Source organism: Coptis chinensis, chromosome 1 (genome assembly GCF_015680905.1).
Source record: "Coptis chinensis isolate HL-2020 chromosome 1, ASM1568090v1, whole genome shotgun sequence".
Lineage (NCBI taxonomy): Eukaryota > Viridiplantae > Streptophyta > Magnoliopsida > Ranunculales > Ranunculaceae > Coptis > Coptis chinensis.
In genome coordinates this window covers 4347875-4370587 of record NC_141456.1, presented here as the reverse complement: position 1 = coordinate 4370587, position 22713 = coordinate 4347875, and the positions used below count along the sequence as shown (strand labels likewise).

The window sequence follows — 22713 nt, the reverse complement described above, 5'->3', positions numbered from 1 at the left end:
ACCATATTAGAACTTTTGACTTCAAATAATAAAAAGGGACATTAAATCCTACTACTACTAATTTTAAATTTAAATATTTCTGTAGTTGTTCTTTTGTATTCATGACATTGCTGCTCTTTCTTACAACTAGGCCTCTACTCTATGTATCTGTAAACTAATTATTATGTGTTATTCTCTTTTCAGCCGCATCATTTTGGTGAAACCAACAAGTCATTGGTAGGGGGGTAATATTCAGTTTTATTATTGTACTCAGTGGATTGTTACTCTTTAGTCTATAAGATGGGAAATATTCAGGTGAGATTCTATTGAATCTTAATAAAAAGATGGTATTATTGAATCATGTAACTCAAATCAGCTAATAATAGGGATTACCCATTATGTTGTAGGTAATTTTGCATGTAGTCATGGGGAAAAGAGGAAAATGCAATTGAGGAGAGGGGTTGAGATATCACCAATCTGAGGAAAGTGATCTTTGATGTTTTAGGCAATTGCAATCTCACTTGAGACATAGAGCACGTCATTTTGAACAACAAAAATGGGAAATGGGTATAGAAGATGAGATGGAGCTAATCAAAGTTTTAACTGAGGGATTAAGAAGGGACATCGAGCGATATCTATACTAGGATTTATTCAAGTCGGCGTCTCATTGTTTAATCAGTTAGGTTTTTTATATCCTAATGTCACCTCAACGACTCATTAATAATAGGCTAGCATGGTTGAAATGCACCAAATATTGATAGTTTGGTATAGGAGAAAACATGTACTTTAGCTATTCATCCTAATTATTTACTTCTTCTTTTTTTCTTAATTTTGAATAGGTCCTCCTACCTTGGAGTTGATGTACGACGATGATGAGGGTTTGCTTTTAATTTGAGTGGTTATTTTAGATCACTTCATTCGGGTATGTGTCTGATAAAATTAATGGAAGTCGTAGGATGCCCACGAATGGAAAATAGCTTAGAATAATTTGTTTATAGGATGTGCACGAATGGAAAATAGCTTAGATTTCCATTAGTTACCAAAATAAATCCTCATTTTTTTTTTCATTATAAAGGACACGGGTTCTTCACATTTTTGAGTATTTAGTGTCCTTAAACTAGAGTATGCATGTATGGCAAAACAGAGATAGTCGACATAGAAATACAATTTACCAAAAAAAGAAAATGCACAACCTGTCAAGATTTCAAAGCTCCAAATTATTTCCCTTCGTGACAGTGTAGTGGTGGCCTAAATTTTGTTATGGTTTTGTATTTGAATAGTACTTAAAATCAATGTGTCGTTCTGAACTATGGTCTCACACCTCTTTTCTTTTTATAAAATAGGCAGGTTCCGAATTAGATTAAACTTTTTAGGGCTTTAAGCTAAGTAGATTAAACTCAACCTCTCTCTTCATTTCTCCAGTGATTTACATAGATTAATAAGCAATGGGTATGAGATTTTGGCTTTTTAGCTTATGTATGATTTATTTGATAATAGTGAGTTGTACTAATTTGGGTAAAAATAATATAAAACATAAGATTTTTTTTTTCTCTTCTTCTTCTTTCTGAAAGTGTTGGATAATTGTATTGTTTTGTATTATGTGGTTACTATTGATACTGTTGCTTTGCTAAATGGTTCGCAGTTGAAGTTTGAACACTTTTGATACTTCCATTGCTTATAGCCTTATATACACATCGTAAAATATTTCTTGGTTGTTTGCAAATTGATTAAACATACCTAAAACCAAAATTTAGCACTATCAATAATAAGGTTGGTGCTCTTTGGATTTGGAAAAGCATCTCTACTCATTGTATGAATTTTGTCTGTCCTATTTCGTGCAATTTAGTGATGAAATTGGTTTTCGTTAATTGATTTGTTTTTTTTTTATATATATTTTTGCATTTATATAAGTTATGCCATCTCTGAAAATTTGATTTTTTTTTTGTGAGCAATGGTATATCCAAGATATAAAGTTTGGAATGCAGTGATTGCATGACATGCAGGCATGCAGCTTAAGATATACACAATGCAAGAGCTTATGCATGTTTTAATTGATGTTGCCATGTCATTGACAGATCATCAGGACAAGGAGCTGCTCACAGAAGATATTGAGCTAGAGATGTGGAAGAGGCATAACTTAAAAGCTGCCCAAGTAGCCTTAATATATACTAATAAAAAAAATGGGTGTGCATGAGGTTAAAGTCATAGGTGTTTAGGGTTACATGTTATGGATATATATCTACACACCACTCATTTAGGATTGGGTGAAGAAATGATATCTAATCAAAATACATGTACTAATATAAGAAGCAAGTGTTAAGTTTGAACGCATTCATTGCATCCCTTGAGCCAATCATGGGAAATATAATTTATGAACATAGCAAATATATCTGAACAAGTCTTCTTGAAACCTTGAGCTACTTTAAGTGTTCCATATCTAAATCAAGTTTTTCAGTATTCAAATTCATCCTTAATCTACTCTTAAGAATTCAGGGGGTGTTGAGTGATAGCTTATGAGTTACGACATGCGAATCTTCGGGAAAAAGAAGAAAATAGTATTGCAAAGCTACACAACAGACTGAGCCTCCTCAATGGCCGGGTAAATATTCCTTAACATAAACATGCAATAGAGATACCACTACCCTTGAATGCGATAATTTAGGATAATTATTTAAGTTCAGGTGACGAATAAAAATCATTACTGACACAGGCAATCAACCATTGAGATAGAAAAAATCCACCTATTACATAAAAGACACTATGGTGAGTAAAGGTAAAACCCCCATCAATTAGGAACCAACGTGAAAGTATTCGAATAAATTAATTTAAGTCTGCCATACAGCTCAGTGCGATAATTATATATAGTAAAAATACAATTTCAAAATCAACTAAAGAAAATACATTTAGCAAAAGTGTCATGTGTTAAACGATCAATTTTTTCAAGCATTACAAAAGAAAAAAAAAAGTTTATTGACAGAAGCAAATCCTTCCTGCACACTCAAATCAATTATTCATAAAATAAATAAATAAATAAAAACAAAAAATATAAAATAAAATAACTCTATAAAAATCAAACAAGGAAATTTGCAGTACAATCAACGATGGGCAGATGCAGATGAAGGTATTATTAGTGAATTTTTTTTAAGAATAAAGTGTGAGTTTACACGTGTTATCTTTATGTGGAATAAATCAAATCTTACCATGTGTTCATTATACAAACAAATGGGCTTATGCATTAAGCACATCAAACAAAATTAAAAGCCTAAAAATTAACAGGCCAATAAATAATAGATTTGAAAAAAAAAACATGCCCGACCACATTGTACTTCAAAAATAATTTTAAAAAACAATAATAATTTTAAAACCAAAAACCCAATCAATGGAGTATACTTCAAAAATCAATACATAGATTATTAATTCAATTGGACTTTGGTCTATTGAGCCATTAACAATCAATGTACATATATTATTTTTTCAAGTGGACTTTGGGGGCTTTGGATCATTAACTATCAATGTAGCAGGACCGACCTATAAATATTTTTTAAACTTTTACCAAAAAAAATAAAATAAACTGTATTTTTAATTATCGTTACAAAATATATAATAGAAAGTAAATAAAAATAATAATGGCAAAGCCATAATGAAAAAAAAATGATATTAGATAACACAGAATAAATAGTAGAAATAAATAAAATAAAAAAGCAATGCAGTTCACAGACAAAACACGCTAACAAGTGTCTAAACATATTTAATTAAACATATATAGCTTTCATGCACATTTCTTCATGACAACAAGCTCATTCTGATCATGGGACAAAACTCACTAATGGAATTAATTGCGTGCAAACTAAAGTATTCTACCACTAATGAATTGTGTGTTGTATACAAGTATTGTTTTCTTTTCATTTTAGTTAAATAATAGTGTAGGAAAACAAAAAATCAAAGAAGATTATGTTAATGATTATTTATTAATTAAATAATTAAAAATAACTTTTTATGAAAACAATATTAAAAAACACAACCCGTTTGTAAGACGGGTTCAAAAACTAGTTTTGATATAATGATCAAACAACGCTTGCTCGGTATTAAAGTCCATACAGGTTTTCAAAAGTGTGAACATACAACGACCCATACCGCAGCTGTCTCTTCCATTCTCGGTAGTCGCAAAAAATATATAAAGGACCTCTTTGAGGAGGATTCCAATCACCCGGGTTGCAAATTAAATGGAGTCACCAGATTGGTGTAAGTGTGTAACTGGTTACGGACTGGCGGTGAATCGAGGGAAATACGTTGGACTGCATGTCTGCATGACTAACGATAGTAACGAGTCTATTTAGTGAAGACGTGGGAAATGAATCAAATGATGAAGAGAGAAAACTTTTCCCATTTCTCTTTTTAAGTTAGCTTAGAACAGAGCGATTTTTTGCTCGCGTTGGTTCCTCCAAGCGCTCCAAGGGATACACGTTTCATTTTTTCCACCTGTATAAAATCTTCAAAATTTTAGATTTTACTTGTTTGTCCCTCATAATATAATTAGAAAAGAAATAAAAAGAAAAATAAAAATAAAAAGGAAAGTGGAATAAACCAACGTGTTCCTTCTTGTGCGGCAGTATCTTCAACTTCATGGCTTAAATTTATTTAAAATTATCTAAACACTAAAATTATTTAAATAGGTAAAATTATTCATGGCCTAACACTAAATCCGACAGTCTTTGCATATCTGTTATAGAAACTATATGCCTCTGTATCGCTATCCAATAACATCCCAACTGCAGGAATTTGATTATCTGAATATTTGTTATCCTTGTTTCGAAAGTCCACATCCACTTCGTCATTACTTTCATCAGATGCATAATCCATAACACCATCATTTTCTATCTAGTATAAGAATAAACCAGAGAGCGGAGCAATGTGTGTGTATTTTTCTTTTCTTTTTTTGAGAGAGAGTACGTGAAGAAGACTTGAGAGGTTTGAGGCGGTTTTTTTGGTTCCAACTTCCAACTCTTTCTTTTTTTTCCATCGTGTTTTGATATTAATCATACTTCTTTTTTCTTTTTATTTTTCCGTTTTATTTCCTTTCTAATTATATTATGAGGGACAAACAAGTACAATCCTAAATTTTGAAGATTTTATGCGAGCTATAACATCCCTTTTTTGGTGGAAAAAACGAAACGTGTATGGCTGATAAATCCGCTTGGAGGAACCAACGCTGGGAGCAAAAAATCACTCCTTAGAACATTCCCAATGCATGTCAATGTTATTCGATCACTTCCACGTAGGCTCAATTTTCCATTTTTTCCACCGTTTTGGTGAAAAGTAAGGTGAGGCTGCCCAATGCAAAGGTGAATATTAATCTTGGGCGGGAAGTTGGATTCCGAATTTCCAACTGAATGTAAAAATCGAAAAAACGAGCCGGACGGAATGAAACATCCGTCTGAAGTTTAAAAAACAAAACAAAAAAAAAGTAAAAAACACACGTGAGACGGAATGAAACATTCCGTTTGAAAAAAAAACCGATTTTTTTTTTAAAAAACACACGAGACGGAATCCAACATCCCATCCGAAGTTCATAACTCAACCACTATCTCGATCGGTTGAAGATTTCACTCTCGTTTTGACTTGGGAAAATAGTCACCTTGATATTTACTTTTGCATTGGACAAAAGTTTTTGACCATTTGGAGGTGAATATTGTTACATCCCCTTGATATTCACTTGCATTGGGAATGCTCTTAAACGTGGGCTTCTTAAGTCTTGACCTCTGTATTTACGACACAGAAATCCTTTGCCTTCTAAGTGTCTCCTCACTCTCTTTCTCTCCTCTCCTCTCTCCTACTAGAAAGACTTTAAAAAACAAAAAAAAAAAAAAAAAAAAAAAAAATCACAAAATGAATTTTTTTTGCAATTTTGATTTAATAATATTTAACCAAGATATTAAACATCGACAAATATTTGAAATTTATGAAAATTAAAAATAATTTTCAAGACAATTAAAATTTTAAAAAATAAATACAATAATTTAGAATGCAACTTTACATGATATGTGTGTTAGACATGCATAATTATGTATATGTGTATAACACACATGCATAATGATGTTTACATGTGTATGTTGCAGTGTATGTGTTATACACATGTATGATGCATGATGTGTGCATGTGTGGTATACACATGCATAATGGTATATACATGGAGTGCATGTCATACATGCATAGTGGTGTGTGCATGTGTATCGGACTATTACACCCAAGTCCCAACTTAAAAATATTATCGATGATAATAATATTGAAATCAAGATAAATCACACGATTTATTAGCATAAGATTCAAGGATTTGAAAAGAGGAAATTCAATAGTTATTCAATTGCTTGTCGAACCGGTGTTGAAATCGATCTAATTATTATTTAATTAACAATAACATAGAATTGAAAAGTGAAAAAGTAGATTGCAAAGGGAGAAGTTAGAATGTTTGTCATGAGAGAATAAGATGTTTTCTCCTATTTTAAATCACTAATCTAAATATACAAATCAGCTGGCTCAAATATGGAAACAACTAGATCTCGAAAAAATTTATAAGTTTTGAGCTGGAGTTTTTTTTTTGCTAGATGGAACAGAAAGTAAATGTTTTTCTCATATATTAAATCATTAATCACAACACACAAATAAACTATCTTAAAAAAGGAAACAACTAGATCTCAAAAATATTACAAGTTTAGTTTTTATTTTATTTTATTTTTGTTGGTTGGAGAAAAATGTCATAATTGGTATTAAACAAAAGAAAAAACTGAGACAAATGATGAAAGAGTTCGAAAAGTCGGTGTGCATTTGGCATCTCGTTGTAGCTTGTGTAGAAATGAAACTGAGACAAATGACCATCTTTTTCGGTAATCGTTCCTTCTCCCAAATCTTTGTGGCAAGTGGATCTCTCGCAGTTTTTCAAGAAGAATCTAGTTATGAGCCGTGAAGATGCTATGAATACTGAACAAAGAATGGAGTCCTCATTTGAAGCAAATGTGGAATGCATGTATAGTGGTCGTCTTTGGCTAGCATATGGAAGCAAAGGAATAAGGTTTTGTTTGAAGAAAAGGGACCTAATATAGTAGATTGCAAGTACTATGTTAGAACTCAAGTAAAGATCACAGGAAATCTGTCCGGAAGCCATAGCTACAACTCTCGCTTTGAATGCTCAATTCAGTAGTTTTGGGATGTCAAACCTAGAGCAAAGGGTGCACCAAAGATCAAAACATGTATTTGGATCCCCCTTAACCCGATGTAATCAAACTGAATACGAGATGGTGCGGCGTCGGGCAATCCAGCCCCAAGGGTATTGGTGTTTCTTACAGAGGAAATATGGGAGACTTCAAAGTCGACAATGTGGAAAAGTATTGGGACTGCAACAAGTTTCGGGCAGAGTGTTTAGCTATCCTTGAAGGGGTGGAAACTGCCATATCTAGAGGATGGCTCGGGCTTTGGGTAGAAACGGACTCAAGTCGCCTCGAAAGCTTTTACAGTGGTAACGTGCCATGGCAACTCCAAGCAAGATGGACGAAACTGCACAGCTGCCACACATCAACTTAAGATAACCACTATCTTTAGGGAAGGCAATCTCATCGGGCCGACACCTTGGCAAAGACTGCTACAACCCTTACAGAGAATGAGAGAGTTGTTTGTGAAGGCAGACCAGAGTGGATTCACAAATGGGAAGGGTCTTTCCAAACTTTCTATAGATTTCAGTGAAATGTACCTTACTCGGTTACTCCATAGTTATAAATGGAAGTAATGGATGCTTGATTGAGTCTGACCTTAGAGAGGCAGTCTGTTGCCTCCCTAAACACTTTTTGTCCTTTTTTTGTTTTCTTTTTAATACAATTTAACTTACCCAAAAAAAAAAAAAAAAAAAAAAACATAATGATTTCAGCCCGAAAATGTTCTAAAACCATTATTGAAGAGTTTGACTAATTAACTTTGTCATAAAACCATAATTATAAGTGTAGAGCCATAACTATTCTTCAATTTGTGTTTATGGGCCTAATTTTGTGTTTACGATATCCTTATCTTTCAGCCCGTAGGAAATACACAAAAAAAAAAAAGTCAAATTGAGTTGTGTAGGGGTGGTGGTGGGGGTAATAGATCATCACTAGTAGTGATGTAATGAAAATACATTAGTGTGTATAGTGATGATCTATTAGGGGGAATGGGGTATTGAGTTGACCGTGTTTTGTGTACGCAGAACGCATGTGAATAGTGCTACCAGGGGCTCTCCTGAAGAGAACGTATTCAAATTTCCCCAAGTTTGACTGATGTGGAAACCGGATTTAGTTTACTTTGTCATGCATTTGAAAAGTACTAGCTGATTTATTTATTTTTTCCAGACATCAAAGCCAAGTTCCTCTGTTCCTGCAATCTCTGAGTGCATCAGGGCTAAAATAAAAGTAAAGTTGGATATGATCTGCACTTGTGAGATATGCACCCAGGGAAGTTTACAGCAATGAAGAATTAAAGATGCATGTTGTCTGATGCTGCGCCCTGAACAAATAAACTCCAGAAAAAAGAGTGAACTTGCCATCACAATTTCACAATGCAAATGAATAATGCATACTGTTTTGCTAATGCTGTTTAATTATTGGTAATAAGATATCATAAACTGTAATTCCTTGAAACATTAGCACTTTTCACTTTGACATAAATATAGCAATACGGGAAAAAAAATCCGCTATCTAGTCACCACGTACATTTAAATACCCCTAACTGTGACGGACGTGGGAACCGAATTTGGTTTATGTATTGCATTTGAAGACTACAAGCTAATTTTGAATGTTTTCTAGACATCAAAGGCAAGCTCCTCGATCTGTTCCTGCAGTATTTGAGTACATCAGGGCTTATATAGGAAAACATGTGCACCCAGGGCAGTTAGATCAGGGATTCCAGTTAGATCAATGTAGACGCATGTTGTATAATAGTTCTGCTGCCGCTGACCAAATACATGCCCCAAAAAGGACTAAACTTACTGGCATAAGTGCATTGAGAACAGGATCAGAAGATATCTACAACTTAATTTGGGAATGCCCCTCTGCAAAGAATTCTTGGAAGTTGGAAGTGGATAGCCTGGAAATCTAGAATGAGATACTGCATGAACATGATGAATGCATTACACATGGCTAACAAAAAGAATGCCATCATCACGCACTTGCACTGTGGAGAGTAGTCACTTGTGTTAATAAAACTTGAAAATGGAGATAGACTATCGGAGTTTGATTTGATGACTGATAGCATAAGTTCTTCAGTAGTTGGACACTAGCAACTAATTCGCTGAAAGATAGATAGAAGTGCGCTTCTCTTGAATAGAATCTATGAACTCATGTATAAGTCAATCACCATAAACCTATAACCTAACATAATGACAATCATGGATATTTTGGTGTTATATAATTATATCTAGATAGGAAAACGTACAGAATGAAAGGCTGTAGATGTTACTGAAATTAATGCAATATGGTGGCCTAAGGAGCTTCAATCCAAATCTTTTTGCAATTCTCTTTAGCAAGAGATCCATAATACCTGGAACATGGATAGCTTCTTGTATTACGAGAAGGACTTGGATCAGCACTGAAATACTTTGTGATAATGCCCCGACAGTAATAAATCCTATTCACAAATTTTCCCTCTAGCTTTCTCCCTGCCCGTTTCCCTGGAAGGCATGCATCGCTACCACCGAGAAACAATACTCGATCACCCAAGCTTCTTATTCTCGTCCAACTCAAGTTTGAAATATCAAGCTTGAAAATCTGTTGATGTGGTGCGTTCAGAGAAGTATTGTTGTAAGAATACAGGCCAATTAGTAAAATCTCTCCATCACAACTGACTAAATAAGTTTCACTTATACCACCTAAGAGCTCGTGTACAGGCACTCGCAACTTTTGTTGAGCAAGGGTGTATGCAATCACTGTTCCTGATGTAGTTGAACAATAGAATGTACCTTCCATATACACAACATTAACAAAACAAGCAAGGGATGAGCTGCACCAAAGAACTTTGTTGATATCAATCCACGTCTTGTCATTACAACGACAAATGCTGATTTTAACCATAGAGCTACTAGGTTGTGAGGATAATACAAAGAACACACAGTCTGGATCAGTAGGATTGGTAGAGAATGTTGCGATTTGGAAGTTAGAATCTAATCGAGGTAAATCAATGATTCTATCATTGCAAAAGGGACTAAATAAGAACAATTGTTTGTAAGTAGGATCATCGGAATGAGACAGTAGAAACCAACCATTTTTGCAAGCATGTACTTGTATACTGTTAAAGCTCTTCCCTTTTAGATGGGTGTCGTCAATACTGATAGTGTAAGTTTTCTTGTACAATGGGTCAAAGAGTTTGCATGTGCTCCATGAATCCTCATTGAAGGCCATCAGCAATGGTAATTGTTTTAGTGGTGAAACTTCATACATCGAACACCAATCCTTACAAACTGCTCGTAGGCGAATATGATCAGTGTAGAATAGACATCGCATGATTTTTTCCATCAGATCTAGAGGAAGACTAGACCACTGTGCACTCTCTCTCTTCTTTTTGCTGGTATTCCATCTTCTAGTTCTTGCTCTCTTAGCAACCATATTCATCTTTATGTTTATTATTTCAGAACTAACAAAAAAATTGTAATGAAATTTGCGAACAATATCAGCAGCTATATATACCTCAGAACCAAGTTGGAGAATTACAATGGCTTCACGGACAATCATATGGGTCGAACTTATCTATCTATATATATATAAGAAGATGGCAACTTCGGAGTCCTCCATATTAAGAAATTTTAAAAGGAGTTTTAATATAATAGAACAACCAGTGTTTCTCTTATAACAGTTTCTTAATAAGCAAGAGAAAACTTAGGCAACTTACCCATAACCCATAAGACCACAATCAACTAATTAAGTTAAGTCATTGGAGCTTTTCCGGAGATACGTGTGGCTGTTGATTTGTATACCATAGGTGTTGCTTGAAAACTATTCGTGGTATTCATCAGCTTCCACTGCATTGTCTTCACACGAGAATTTGTATACTTCTCTGACCATAGACATTTGTTCTATCATCACGAAAAGTAATTACTTCTCCGTCATTCAAACTCCCCAAAACAACTAAATTAACATAGGGTGGGACTCTATTGTTAATATTTGCAGGCAATTTGCAAATTTTGAATTGTTTTACCCATTCTCCTTCATTAACATCCTTCAGACTCCAAACATCAAATCCATCGTAACGAGTACCACATATGAAGGACAAGGAACCTGCAATCTCTGTGAGATCGACACCATTGTCGTTGCTATAACAAGTGGGTAGGGACAACAATTTGATTGTTGTCTCGTCACCGACATCAAAGCATATTATCTTCCCTGAACCAACAAGAATATACAGGACTCCACTAACCGATATGCTTTCATAGTAACTTATGTACTGCAATGCTGACTTAAAAGCTGGTTCTTCAATCCGTCTGTATGAATCACTTAAACCATTAACACCCAAGGTTTGTATGTGAAACACAGGATGATGGTTCGCGTAATCATAGTATAACTCTACTACTTTGTACTTCTCAGTAGAAGGAACATACACAAAATCATACCGCACTTCTACACCATAGTGAAGTTCATGATTACATGGTCGAAGTGCTACGGTTTCGTTTGTCACAGGATTTGTGACATACATGTTCTTAGAAGTTGAATCTAGGCACAAAAGTAAACCATTACAACTGCGCGCGACATGAGATTTTTCTGGAAGTGTGATTAATTCCAGTGCCTTATTAGCTTCCATGGCATTCAAGTTAATGAACATCAATTTCACAATTCCACCCGTGGTGACTTGTTGAAGAATACCATCTTTGGTTTGATGAAGGAGGTGAGTTTTGATGAAAACTGAACTTGAGATCATGTTAAACCAATTCTTACATTCGTATTTGAAATTAGTTTCAAGTATATAACCTGGGATTCTACTGAATATATCGAAAATCACATCGTCGTTGAGATTAGACATAATCCTCTTCTTTTCTTTATCAATATGATTTGGACAGGCCGGAAAAAAGGAAAATCTCAAAGGAACAAGTTAGAAACTAAAAACACCCTCTTCAATAATAACACAGACGAAGAAATAAGGCAAACATATATATGGGATATGAGGGTGTTAGGTATAATATACCTAAGGGATCAACTACCTAATCCTAATGGAATTTGTTATTTGAAGTATCGCGAAATGTCACGGTACTTTGTGATATATGCTAAAATCTGAAGAAATTTTGTATGGGACGTTTATAAGTTTGGATATATTTTTTAAGTGTGTTAGTTTGGATATATTCTCAGTTCATGGAATCGGTATATATCAATATATGCTGAGATTTTAAAAGTCTGACGGCGGTCTATAATGAAACCGGGACAACTTGGCCAAAAGCTGGTTGAGTCTTAACTTCGGGGCATATAACAACCTGGTGTAATGGTGTATGCGATGTTATTGCGTGGTAGCGTAGTGGGTATGTTTTCATGAGTGCGTTGTGATTGCAAAGATTGTTGTAGCTTAGTATTTCTGCAGTCAACCTCCTTGACTCCCCTTCAATAATCATACTATTAGTCTATTAAGGAGGCGTGCAACTCATTGCAGTTTAATGAATTTTAGTGGATACTACAGATGAGGGAGAGTGACAGACGAACAAAATAAATTAAATAGCTAATAAGATTATCTTAAAGTCATCAAAGGCAAGTCCAATCTTCAAAGGACTAATTAGAACCCATTACGTCAGGCATGAACGAAAATTAACATCACAGAGAAAATCTAGTGTGGGTGTAGGAGAGAGTGGTGTAGTCAATCGAGGCCACTCATTACGACCCAGCAAAAAAAAAAAGGCCACTCATTACGTCGGCATCACGAAATACTGTGCAAGAGCCCAGATGCATGCGTACCGGTGCAGCCGGCATGAACGAAAATTAACATCACAAAGAGAAAATCTAGTGTACTCTAGAACTGCTAATAACATAATCTTTCCTCTAAAGAAAATTGATCGCGACTCAATTCATAAACAAATGTTAAGGGTCATATAGACAAACATCTCACGCAAGAGAGATATATATATATATATATATATATGTAAAGAGAAGCCTTGGTTCTTAAGATCGTCTACATAAAGAAAAACTACATAGTTATCTGGTAAATGGAAGCTGTAGGACTTTTGCCAATGTTTTCTTGGGTTTCTATGTTGTTCTTGTTAGTGATCCTTGTAGGTTTCTGGTCTTTCACCTACATCTTATACTTTATGCAATCAAAACACAAAAATAATGCAGGCCAATTGCCCCCAGGTCCCCTAGGACTACCAATTATCGGTCATCTTCATATGTTGGGCGATCTTCCTCATCACTCTCTTAACAAATTGTCACAAAAATACGGTCCTATTATGCAGTTAAGACTAGGACTTGTCCCGACGGTGGTTGTCTCAACGAGTGAAGCTGCTGAGTTGTTCCTCAAAACACATGACATAAACTTTGCAAGTAGACCGAAGATTCTAGCTTCAGAATACATATCATATGGAAGCCGAGGAGTGGGTTTTTCTGAATATGGACCTTACTGGCGTAGTCTACGCAAATTATGCACCATACATCTTCTTAGTATCTCAAAGATTGAATCTTTTAGGCCTTTGAGAAAAGAGGAAGTAAGGAATTTTATAAAGAGAGTAGGAGCAGCTGAGGGTGAAGTTGTGAATATTAGTACCGAAGTGCGAACCGTGATTGAGAAAATTAGTTATGGAATGATATTTGGTAGTGTATACAAAGAAAGGTTCGACTTCAGACCATGTATACAAGAGGCATTGTTGTTGATTGGAGCTATGAACATAACTGATTTTATCCCATTTATGAGGGCCTTTGATCTTCAGGTACTATTTTATTAGTAGCAAAGTTTTGTTATTCCCATAAATAAGTTACTGAGTACAAGTTTTGATAGACTCATCCCTATCGATCACTACCATAATTGGTATGTGCGGGTTTACTTTCTTTCTTGTAATGATTCTCTGTTTCCAAACGCTAATTGCAATATATTGTGTTTAGGGATTGACACGCCGCATGAAGGACGCTAACAAAACCATGGACAACTTCCTAGAGAAGATCATTGATGAACATGAACAAGGTACTACTGGCGAGCAAGAGCATCATAAGGACTTCATTGCTATACTGTTGTCCTTGATGAAATCCGATGATGGATATGAAGTGAAGCTTGATAGGACCAACATCAAAGCAATAATAGTAGACATGCTGGCAGCTGCAATGGATACATCAGCTACAACAATTGACTGGGCCTTAGCAGAACTCCTACGGCATCCACACATAATGGAGAAGGTTCAAGATGAGCTGGTTAATGTCGTTGGGTTGGATCGTATGGTCGAAGAGACTGATTTGGAAAAATTGGCTTACCTCAACATTGTTGTGAAGGAAGTCATGAGGCTTCATCCAGTTGCACCACTGCTAGCCCCACGCGAATCCATAGAAGATATCTCAATAAAAGGATTCCACATACCAAAGAAGTCGCGGATCATTATAAATGCATACGCAATTGGACGAGATCCCAATATGTGGACTGATGCAGAAGAATTCTACCCAGAGAGGTTCATCAACACCGATATAGATGTTCGAGGAAGTGATATGCAACTTATACCATTCGGATCAGGTCGCAGAAAGTGCCCAGGGATTGAAATGGGTCTAAAAGCAGTTCAACTTGTACTTGCTCAGTTTGTGCATTGCTTCAATTTGGAGCTTCCACATGGAATGTCACCTAAGGATATTGACATGAAGGAGAGCTTTGGCATAGTAGTGCCACGGGTCAATCCACTGCTTGTTGTTCCTACTTATCGGCTGCACGTAAAAAGTATTTAAGAGTTCTTTCTTAAATAAAGGGATGGGATTTCGTCAATCTACAGTTACTTGGGCAAAATATTGTCTCAACTACGAAGGTGTTCTGTTATATATTCTTGATAAGTAGCCTAGACTACAGGTATATGGTACTGTATGAATGTTAAAGTTCTTCAGCTTTAAATATATAAACAGAGTACTTGTTCAGTTGTTGTTCTATATCTCCTCCATCTTACAAAATCTAGCTCAAACCCAAACTGATCAAAATTTCGGTCAATATCAAAATAGCTAAGATTATCTTAAAGTCATCAAAGGTTAGTCCAATCTTCGAAGGACTAATTAGAACCCATTAGGTCAGGCATGAACGAAAATTAACATAAGAGAAAATCTACTGTGCGCAGGAGAGAGAGTGGTGTAGTCAATCGAGACCACTCATCACAGCAAAAGGTGTGTGTGTATTGCATCACGAAGTACTGTGCAAGAGCCCAGATGCATGTGTGTACCGGTGCAGCAAACGTACTCTAGAACTGCTATTAACATAATCTATCCTCTGTAAAGAAAATTGCTCGCGTAGTCGACTAGATTTTTTAGTTTCCTAAATTATCCTCATTGCTATTTTCTATTTACAGCCTCCTATACTGGGTCGGTCGACTTGATTTTTTAGTTTTCTAAATTATCCTCATTGTTATTTTCTATTTACGGCCTCCTATGCTCGGTCTAAGATGTAAATTATGGTATTTAAAAGGGGTATAAATGTCATTAAAATGTAATTCTTTTCAAGTCAACAATTTCTACTGGCTTTATGGAATATGGATAGTGTATGCTAGTATAATGTAAAACAAGTTATAGTATATTTTGTCTTATATATTGTAGATGTGGTATTTGTTCGACTGAACTCGGTTATATCGAGTTGCCTACATATCGAGTTCTTTAGTAAACTCGAATCAAATCAGACGTAGTTCAAGTTTTTGATTGGTTGATTGGATGGGAGATGGAGATAGTTGATTGAGAAGATAGAGAATTGGCCTCCCTTGAGAATGGAGAAGACACCTCCTTTTATAGGCATACGTAGATCCCCTTGATTATTGATGATTGTTTTACTCCTTCCGTTAGAAAGTAATGATCTCTCATTAATGATGTTGTTGACTAGCTTGCAGCGGTTACGTTTCCTAGGTCATTTGGACAACCTGACCTTAGGTCGTATGCACGACCTGCTTGTAGTCTGGACACGGTCCATACGAAAGTGTTTGAGAGTGGAGGGTACCGACCCCCTTTCTTTATATCATTGAATTTGTAAAGAAATAATAAGGAGTGTCTTACTTGGTTGAAAATTGAGATTTTTGCGAATTGAATTTTCTGTGTTTGTAGGCTGGATGTCGTTTGTTGCTTAGAGCTTTCTTGTGAGTTGATGTGGTAGGTCCTATGTCGTAGTGCGCAAATCGTAGCTCGTAGTGCGTAGATCGTAAATCGTATGTCGTAGTGCGTAGATTGGATTTGACTGATAATTAGCCTTTGAGTGGTAATTACAGTTGAATCAAGTTTAACCATATCAGAGGCCTTAAGTTGATTTGTAGTCCTTTTGGGGGTATCGTGGATTGGATTTGACTGATAATTAGCCTTTGAGTGGTAATTACAGTTGAATCAAGTTTAACCATGGCGTTGGTGTTAAGTTGATTTGTACGCCTTTTGGGGGCATTTTTATTGATAGTTAGCCTTTGGGGGCGTCACTATAGTTGATAGCTAGCCTTTTGGGGGCGTCACTATGGTTATTAGTCTTGAATTGTCTATATGTTGTTAGGCCCAGGTTTGGAGCGTTGAGCGACCAGGTCGGAGATGGTTGTAGCTAGCCCCCAGTTCGTAGCAGAAGCAGCCCTTTGTGGGTGTTAATGTTGTTTAGCCCCAGTGTTGGAGCTTGATTGACATGTTTAGATGGCAATAACTTGTCATAGTTTGGAGATGGCTATGGCTTGCCCCTCAGCTTGATTGGCTTGCAATAAACTGCAAGGGAGTGAACTTCCATTTTGCAATTCGAGTGACTCACTGGTTTGTAGTATTTGCAAACTGTCGAGGAGGGAACTACATGTTTTGAATTGTTATATCTGATTCATGAACATTTAGATGCTTCTCGGTTTGGAATTGTTGATTTCTTGATTCGACAAATTAAGTATTGTTTCCTTTGATTTGTTATTTCAATTGATGATAGATATGCTGGCAACCTTTGTGTGTGGTATAACTCCATGACGAGCGAGCTTTTTAGATTGATTGACATCATCGATGTGAGCTTTGCGGTGTGGTCAGTCTGGGACGACCTGGAATATTGATGTTCATTCAAGCTCCAATAAACTGATGACAACATTGGCGTGTACGTTTGGCCGGCGATGATGATGGTTCGAAAGTTAAACCGATAGTTGGAATATTGGTTGCTTCTTCCGGTTGTAGAGACCGCCTCGACTGACTTGAGGATGACTTGATCTGAGGACGACCTGACCTGAGGATAACCTGAGCTGAGGACGACCTGATCAGAGGATGAGCTAATATGAGGATGACCTGATCTAAGGATGACCTGGTCTGAGGACGACCTGACTTGAGGATGAGCTGATCTGAGAATGACCTAAGTCGAGGGAGAATGAGAATGACCTGAGGGCGACCTCACTTGAGGATGAGTTGATCTGAGCACGACCTGACTTGAAGATGAGCTGATCTGAGGATGACTTGATCTGAATATGACCTGACTTGAGGATGAGCTGATCTGAGGATGATCTGACTTGATGACGCTACCGATGATGGACGACTGGCCGAAAGTGATGCTACCGATCTATTGGACGACTGGCCGAAAGTGATGGGGAGGATCTGAGTCAGATGATGTTGAGTTGTCAGATTGCACATTGATAGTACTAAAGTATCATGAGTTGGCGGATAAGCGCAAAGATGGTAAGTAATCGTGATCTTTAGCTAATTGGAGTAAGTTTGGATGCGTTTTGGTATTTTGGCTACAGTTGTCAGAATCACGCGTGTGACCCCAATTCGGAAAGATCTCGGTATACAAGACCGTCGATGGCGACCATTTTGAGGTCAAAATCCACTATTTTCTCTTGCTTTTTCTATTTTTGTCCGACCTGAGCTGATGATGTGCTGATCTGATGGACGACCTAGTTGAGGACGACCTGGAGGAGGACGACATGACTGATGACGACCTGGCTAATGGACGACTGGCAGAGGTCTTTGCATGAGATTTGGCTGAGGTTTTGATATAGCTCTATGATGAGTTGTGTTGGTGTGTGCTTCTCCTCATAGATATAGGTCCATAGATTAACATGCTCTGAAATTTCTGTTTGAGATTATTGGTTGAACCAACACCTTAGTTGACCTGGTAAGGAGGCGACACTAAAATTCGGATTCTGGATTTGTATTATCACCGATTATTTGTAAAAGGCGTGTGATATAGTAGTAATGTTGCAGACCACGGCCGGCGATCTTGGATCGACTGCAAGTGATATGTAAGTGAGAAGTATATCTTGCAACATAGAAGTGTGCACAGATTATCCGAACTGATCCAAATATTAAAGATTAGTATAAATGAAGAATAGTTGAATGTAGACTTATCTATTAGAACGCTGACTTTTCGCTTGCCGCCATTGATAATAAACACCAGCGTCATGGAAACTTCAATGATGTGCTTGTCGTAAAAGAATCTTGGAGAGTTTTCATTTGATCGGCTAAAACTTTGAGCTGTTCTTCCATAGTGGTTTTACCAAGTTTCGTGGGTTTGAAAAAATGGTTTGAATGTTTTTTCTCAAGAAGACGAACCGGCAGACGGCGCCAATGTAGAGGTAGTATTTTTTCGACTGAACTCGGTTATGTCGAACTGCCTACGTCTCAAGTTCTTTAGTGAACTCGAATCAAGTCGGACGTAGTTCCAGCTTTTGATTGGTTGATTGGATGGGAGATGGAGATAGCTGATCGAGAAGATGGAGAATTGGCCTCCCTTGAGAATGGAGAAGACGCCTCCTTTTATAGGCGTAGATCCCCTTTTGCACTGTCTTGATGATTACTTTTATTCCTTCCGTTACGAAATAATGATATCTCATTAATGATGTTGTTGACTAGCTTGCAGTGGTTACATTTCCTAGGTCAGTTTAGACGATCTGACTTTAGATCGTATGTACGATCTGTTTGTAGTCTAGACACGTGGTCTGCCACACAAGTGTTTGAGAGTGGAGGGCACCTACATATACTATTTTGTCTTAATGTAAAACAACACATTCAAACGGTTTCATCTACTTGTCTTGCACGGAGAAGTCAAAATCATGTTAAAATTCATATGGTGTTAATATTCTCGCCCCTCAAGTTGATAACCTCCCCGCCCCAAAAGCTAAAATACCAATTATACCAAAAGTTGAAACCTTCTAACAGCGATCTTCTCCTTGAACATTAAAAGTTCGTCATTTTAAAAAAATCCGTTTTGTATTGTCTCCATTTTCGGTTTTTTAGATTTTTTTTAAATTGCTGGGATGTTTGTTGCAACTAGCTTTTCAATTTTTATTAAACAAAATTGTCTCTCACCTCCGAATTTTTAATCATTACAGAGGTTATCATGTAGGGATGTAGAGTTGGTTATGGGCAAGACCAATGCACAAATCTAACAAAGCTCCCGCCCCAAAAATCAAAAAAATATACACAATTTTCCTTCCATTAAAAGTTAATCATTTTGTATTGACATGATATTGGCTAGTTGAAGAATTTGATCAAGTAAACAAAATTGTATAACTTAATGTCTGAATCATTGGTTTATATTGTTTAAGAAAGAAGCCTCAATTTCCCAAATTTAAATCAACAAAATATACACTTTTGGATAGTGATAGGTTGAATAACAAATAAAAGAAAAATTTGCCTTAGGAAAACACAGTTAATGTCTGAATTGGTTTATATAGTTTCGAAAAACCAATTTCCCAAATTTTAACAACTGAGTTGTTCGGATAGTGATAGATTAGATGAGTAATTATTCTTATTAGAGATCACTACATTACAATTTTGGAACTGTGTTTTGGAGAGTGATCGATGTCAAATGGGGTTCAAGAGAAGAGAAGCAACAAAATTCATTATTCCAACTAGGTGCTCTACTTAAGAAACTGACAGAATATCAAAAGTGAAAGAAGATGAGATGCGGCTGGTTTCAGTGGTATTGAATAGAGGGGCATAATGAGCTTATAGATTTGGGCGGGGAGAATATTAGCCACCCAATTCATAAGTCATATTGACAAACATCTCACGCAAGAGATATATATGTAAAGAGAAGCCTTGGTTCTTAAGATCGTCTACAAAAAGAAAAACTACATAGTTATCTGGTAAATGGAAGTTGTAGGACTTTTGCCAATGTTTTCTTGGGTTTCTATGTTGTTCTTGTTAGTGATCCTTGTAGGTTTCTGGTCTTTCACCTACATCTTATACTTTATGCAATCAAAACACAAAAATGATACAGGCCAATTGCCCCCAGGTCCCCTAGGACTACCAATTATCGGTCACCTTCATATGTTGGGCGATCTTCCTCATCACTCTCTTAACAAATTGTCACAAAAATACGGTCCTATTATGCAGGTAAGACTAGGACTTGTCCCGACGGTGGTTGTCTCAACGAGTGAAGCGGCTGAGTTGTTCCTCAAAACACATGACATAAACTTTGCAAGTAGACCAAAGATTCTAGCTTCAGAATACTTATTATATGGAAGCCGAGGAGTGGGTTTTTCTGAATATGGACCTTACTGGCGTAGTCTACGCAAATTATGCACCATACATCTTCTTAGTATCCAAAAGATTGAATCTTTTAGGCCTTTGAGAAAAGAGGAAGTAAGGAATTTCATAAAGAGAGTAGGAGCAGCTGAGGGTGAAGTTGTGAATATTAGTACCGAAGTGCGAACCGTGATTGAGAAAATTAGTTATGGAACGATATTTGGTAGTGTATACAAAGAAAGGTTCGACTTCAGACCATGTATACAAGAGGCATTGTTGTTGATTGGAGCTATCAACACAGCTGATTTTATCCCATTTATGAGGGCCTTTGATATTCAGGTACTATTTTATTTGTAGCAAAGTTTTGTTATTCCCATAAATAAGTTACGAGTACAAGTTTTGATAGACTCCTCCCCATCGATCACTACCATAATTGGTATGTGTGGGTTTACTTTCTTTCTTGTGATGATTCTCTGTTTCCAAACACTAATTGCAATATATTGTGTTTAGGGATTGACACTCCACATGAAGGACGCTAACAAAACCATGGACAACTTCCTAGAGAAGATCATTGATGAATATGAACAAGGTACTACTGGCGAGCAAGAGCATCATAAGGACTTCATTGCTATACTGTTGTCCTTGATGAAATCCGACGATGGATATGAAGTGAAGCTTGATAGGACCAACATCAAAGCAATAATAGTGGACATGCTGGCAGCTGCAATGGATACATCAGCTACAACAATTGACTGGGCCTTAGCAGAACTCCTACGGCATCCACACATAATGGAGAAGGTTCAAGACGAGCTGGTTAATGTAGTTGGGTTGGATCGTATGGTCGAAGAGACTGATTTGGCAAAAGTGGCTTACCTCAACATTGTTGTGAAAGAAGTCATGAGGCTTCATCCAGTTGCACCACTGCTAGCCCCACGCGAATCCATAGAATATATCTCAATAAAAGGATTCCACATACCAAAGAAGTCGCGGATCATTATAAATGCATACGCAATTGGACGAGATCCCAATATGTGGACTGATGCAGAAAAATTCTACCCAGAGAGGTTCATCAACACCGATATAGATGTTCGAGGAAGTGATATGCAACTTATACCATTCGGATCAGGTCGCAGAAAGTGCCCAGGAATTGAAATGGGTCTAAAAGCAGTTCAACTTGTACTTGCTCAGTTTGTGCATTGCTTTGATTTGGAGCTTCCACATGGAATGTCACCTAAGGATATTGACATAAAGGAGAGCTTTGGCTTAGTAGTGCCAAGGATCAATCCGCTGCTTGTTGTTCCTACTTATCGGCTGCACGTAAAAAGTATTTAAGAGTTCTTTCTTAAATAAAGGGATGGGATTTCGTCAATCTACAGTTACTTGGGCAAAATATTGTCTCAACTATAAAAATGTTCTGTTATATATTCTTGATAAGTAGCCTAGACTATCATCATCACGCACTTGCGCTGCAGAGAGTAGTCACTTGTGTTAATAAAACTTGAAAGTGGAGATAGACTATGGGAGTTTGATTTGATGACTGATAGCATAAGTTCTTCAGTAGTTGGACACTAGCAACTAATTCGCTGAAAGATAGATAGAAGTGCGCTTCTCTTGAATAGAATCTATGAACTCATGTATAAGTCAATCACCATAAACCTATAACCTAACATAATGACAATCATGGATATTTTGGTGTTATATAATTATATCTAGATAGGAAAACGTACATGATGAAAGGCTGTAGATGTAACTGAAATTAGTGCAATATGGACATAGTTATGGTGGCCTATTGAGGAGCTTCAATCCAAATCTTTTTGCAATTCTCTTTAGCAAGAGATCCATAATACCTGGAACATGGATAGCTTCTTGTATTACGAGAAGGACTTGGATCAACACTGAAATACTTTGTGATAATGCCCCGACAGTAATAAATCCTATTCACAAATTTTCCCTCTAGCTTTCTCCCTGCCCGTTTCCCTGGAAGGCATGCATTGCTACCACCGAGAAACAATACTCGATCACCCAAGCTTCTTATTCTCGTCCAACTCAAGTTTGAAATATCAAGCTTGAAAATCTGATGTTGATGTGGTGCGTTCAGAGAAGTATTGTTGTAAGAATACAGGCCAATTAG

General features: G+C 36.6%; 2 protein-coding genes, 1 long non-coding RNA gene and 1 pseudogene across 3 annotated transcripts; 3 read left to right on the top strand and 1 right to left on the bottom strand.

The window, feature by feature from the left end:
* The first annotated feature begins 302 nt into the window (after positions 1 to 302).
* LOC147521473 (uncharacterized) lies at positions 303 to 2366 on the top strand. Its single transcript, XR_015199807.1, has 2 exons — positions 303 to 901; positions 2055 to 2366. It is a non-coding gene; the product is annotated as an uncharacterized LOC147521473 (long non-coding RNA).
* Positions 2367 to 9476: 7110 nt separating this feature from the next.
* LOC147521472 (putative F-box protein At4g22060) lies at positions 9477 to 10601 on the bottom strand. The gene has a single exon (XM_086565772.1). The coding sequence runs from the start codon at positions 10599 to 10601 to the stop codon at positions 9477 to 9479; it is 1125 nt and encodes a 374-aa protein (XP_086421898.1).
* A 2415-nt stretch (positions 10602 to 13016) lies between these two features.
* Positions 13017 to 15062, top strand: LOC147521471 (cytochrome P450 71AU50-like). The gene is made up of 2 exons (XM_086568457.1): positions 13017 to 13885; positions 14058 to 15062. Exons 1-2 carry the CDS (start codon positions 13169 to 13171, stop codon positions 14877 to 14879), a joined length of 1539 nt encoding a protein of 512 aa, XP_086424583.1. The 5' UTR covers positions 13017 to 13168; the 3' UTR covers positions 14880 to 15062.
* Positions 15063 to 19975: 4913 nt separating this feature from the next.
* On the top strand, positions 19976 to 21951 carry LOC147521470 (cytochrome P450 71AU50 pseudogene; annotated as a pseudogene).
* Positions 21952 to 22713: the final 762 nt, after the last annotated feature.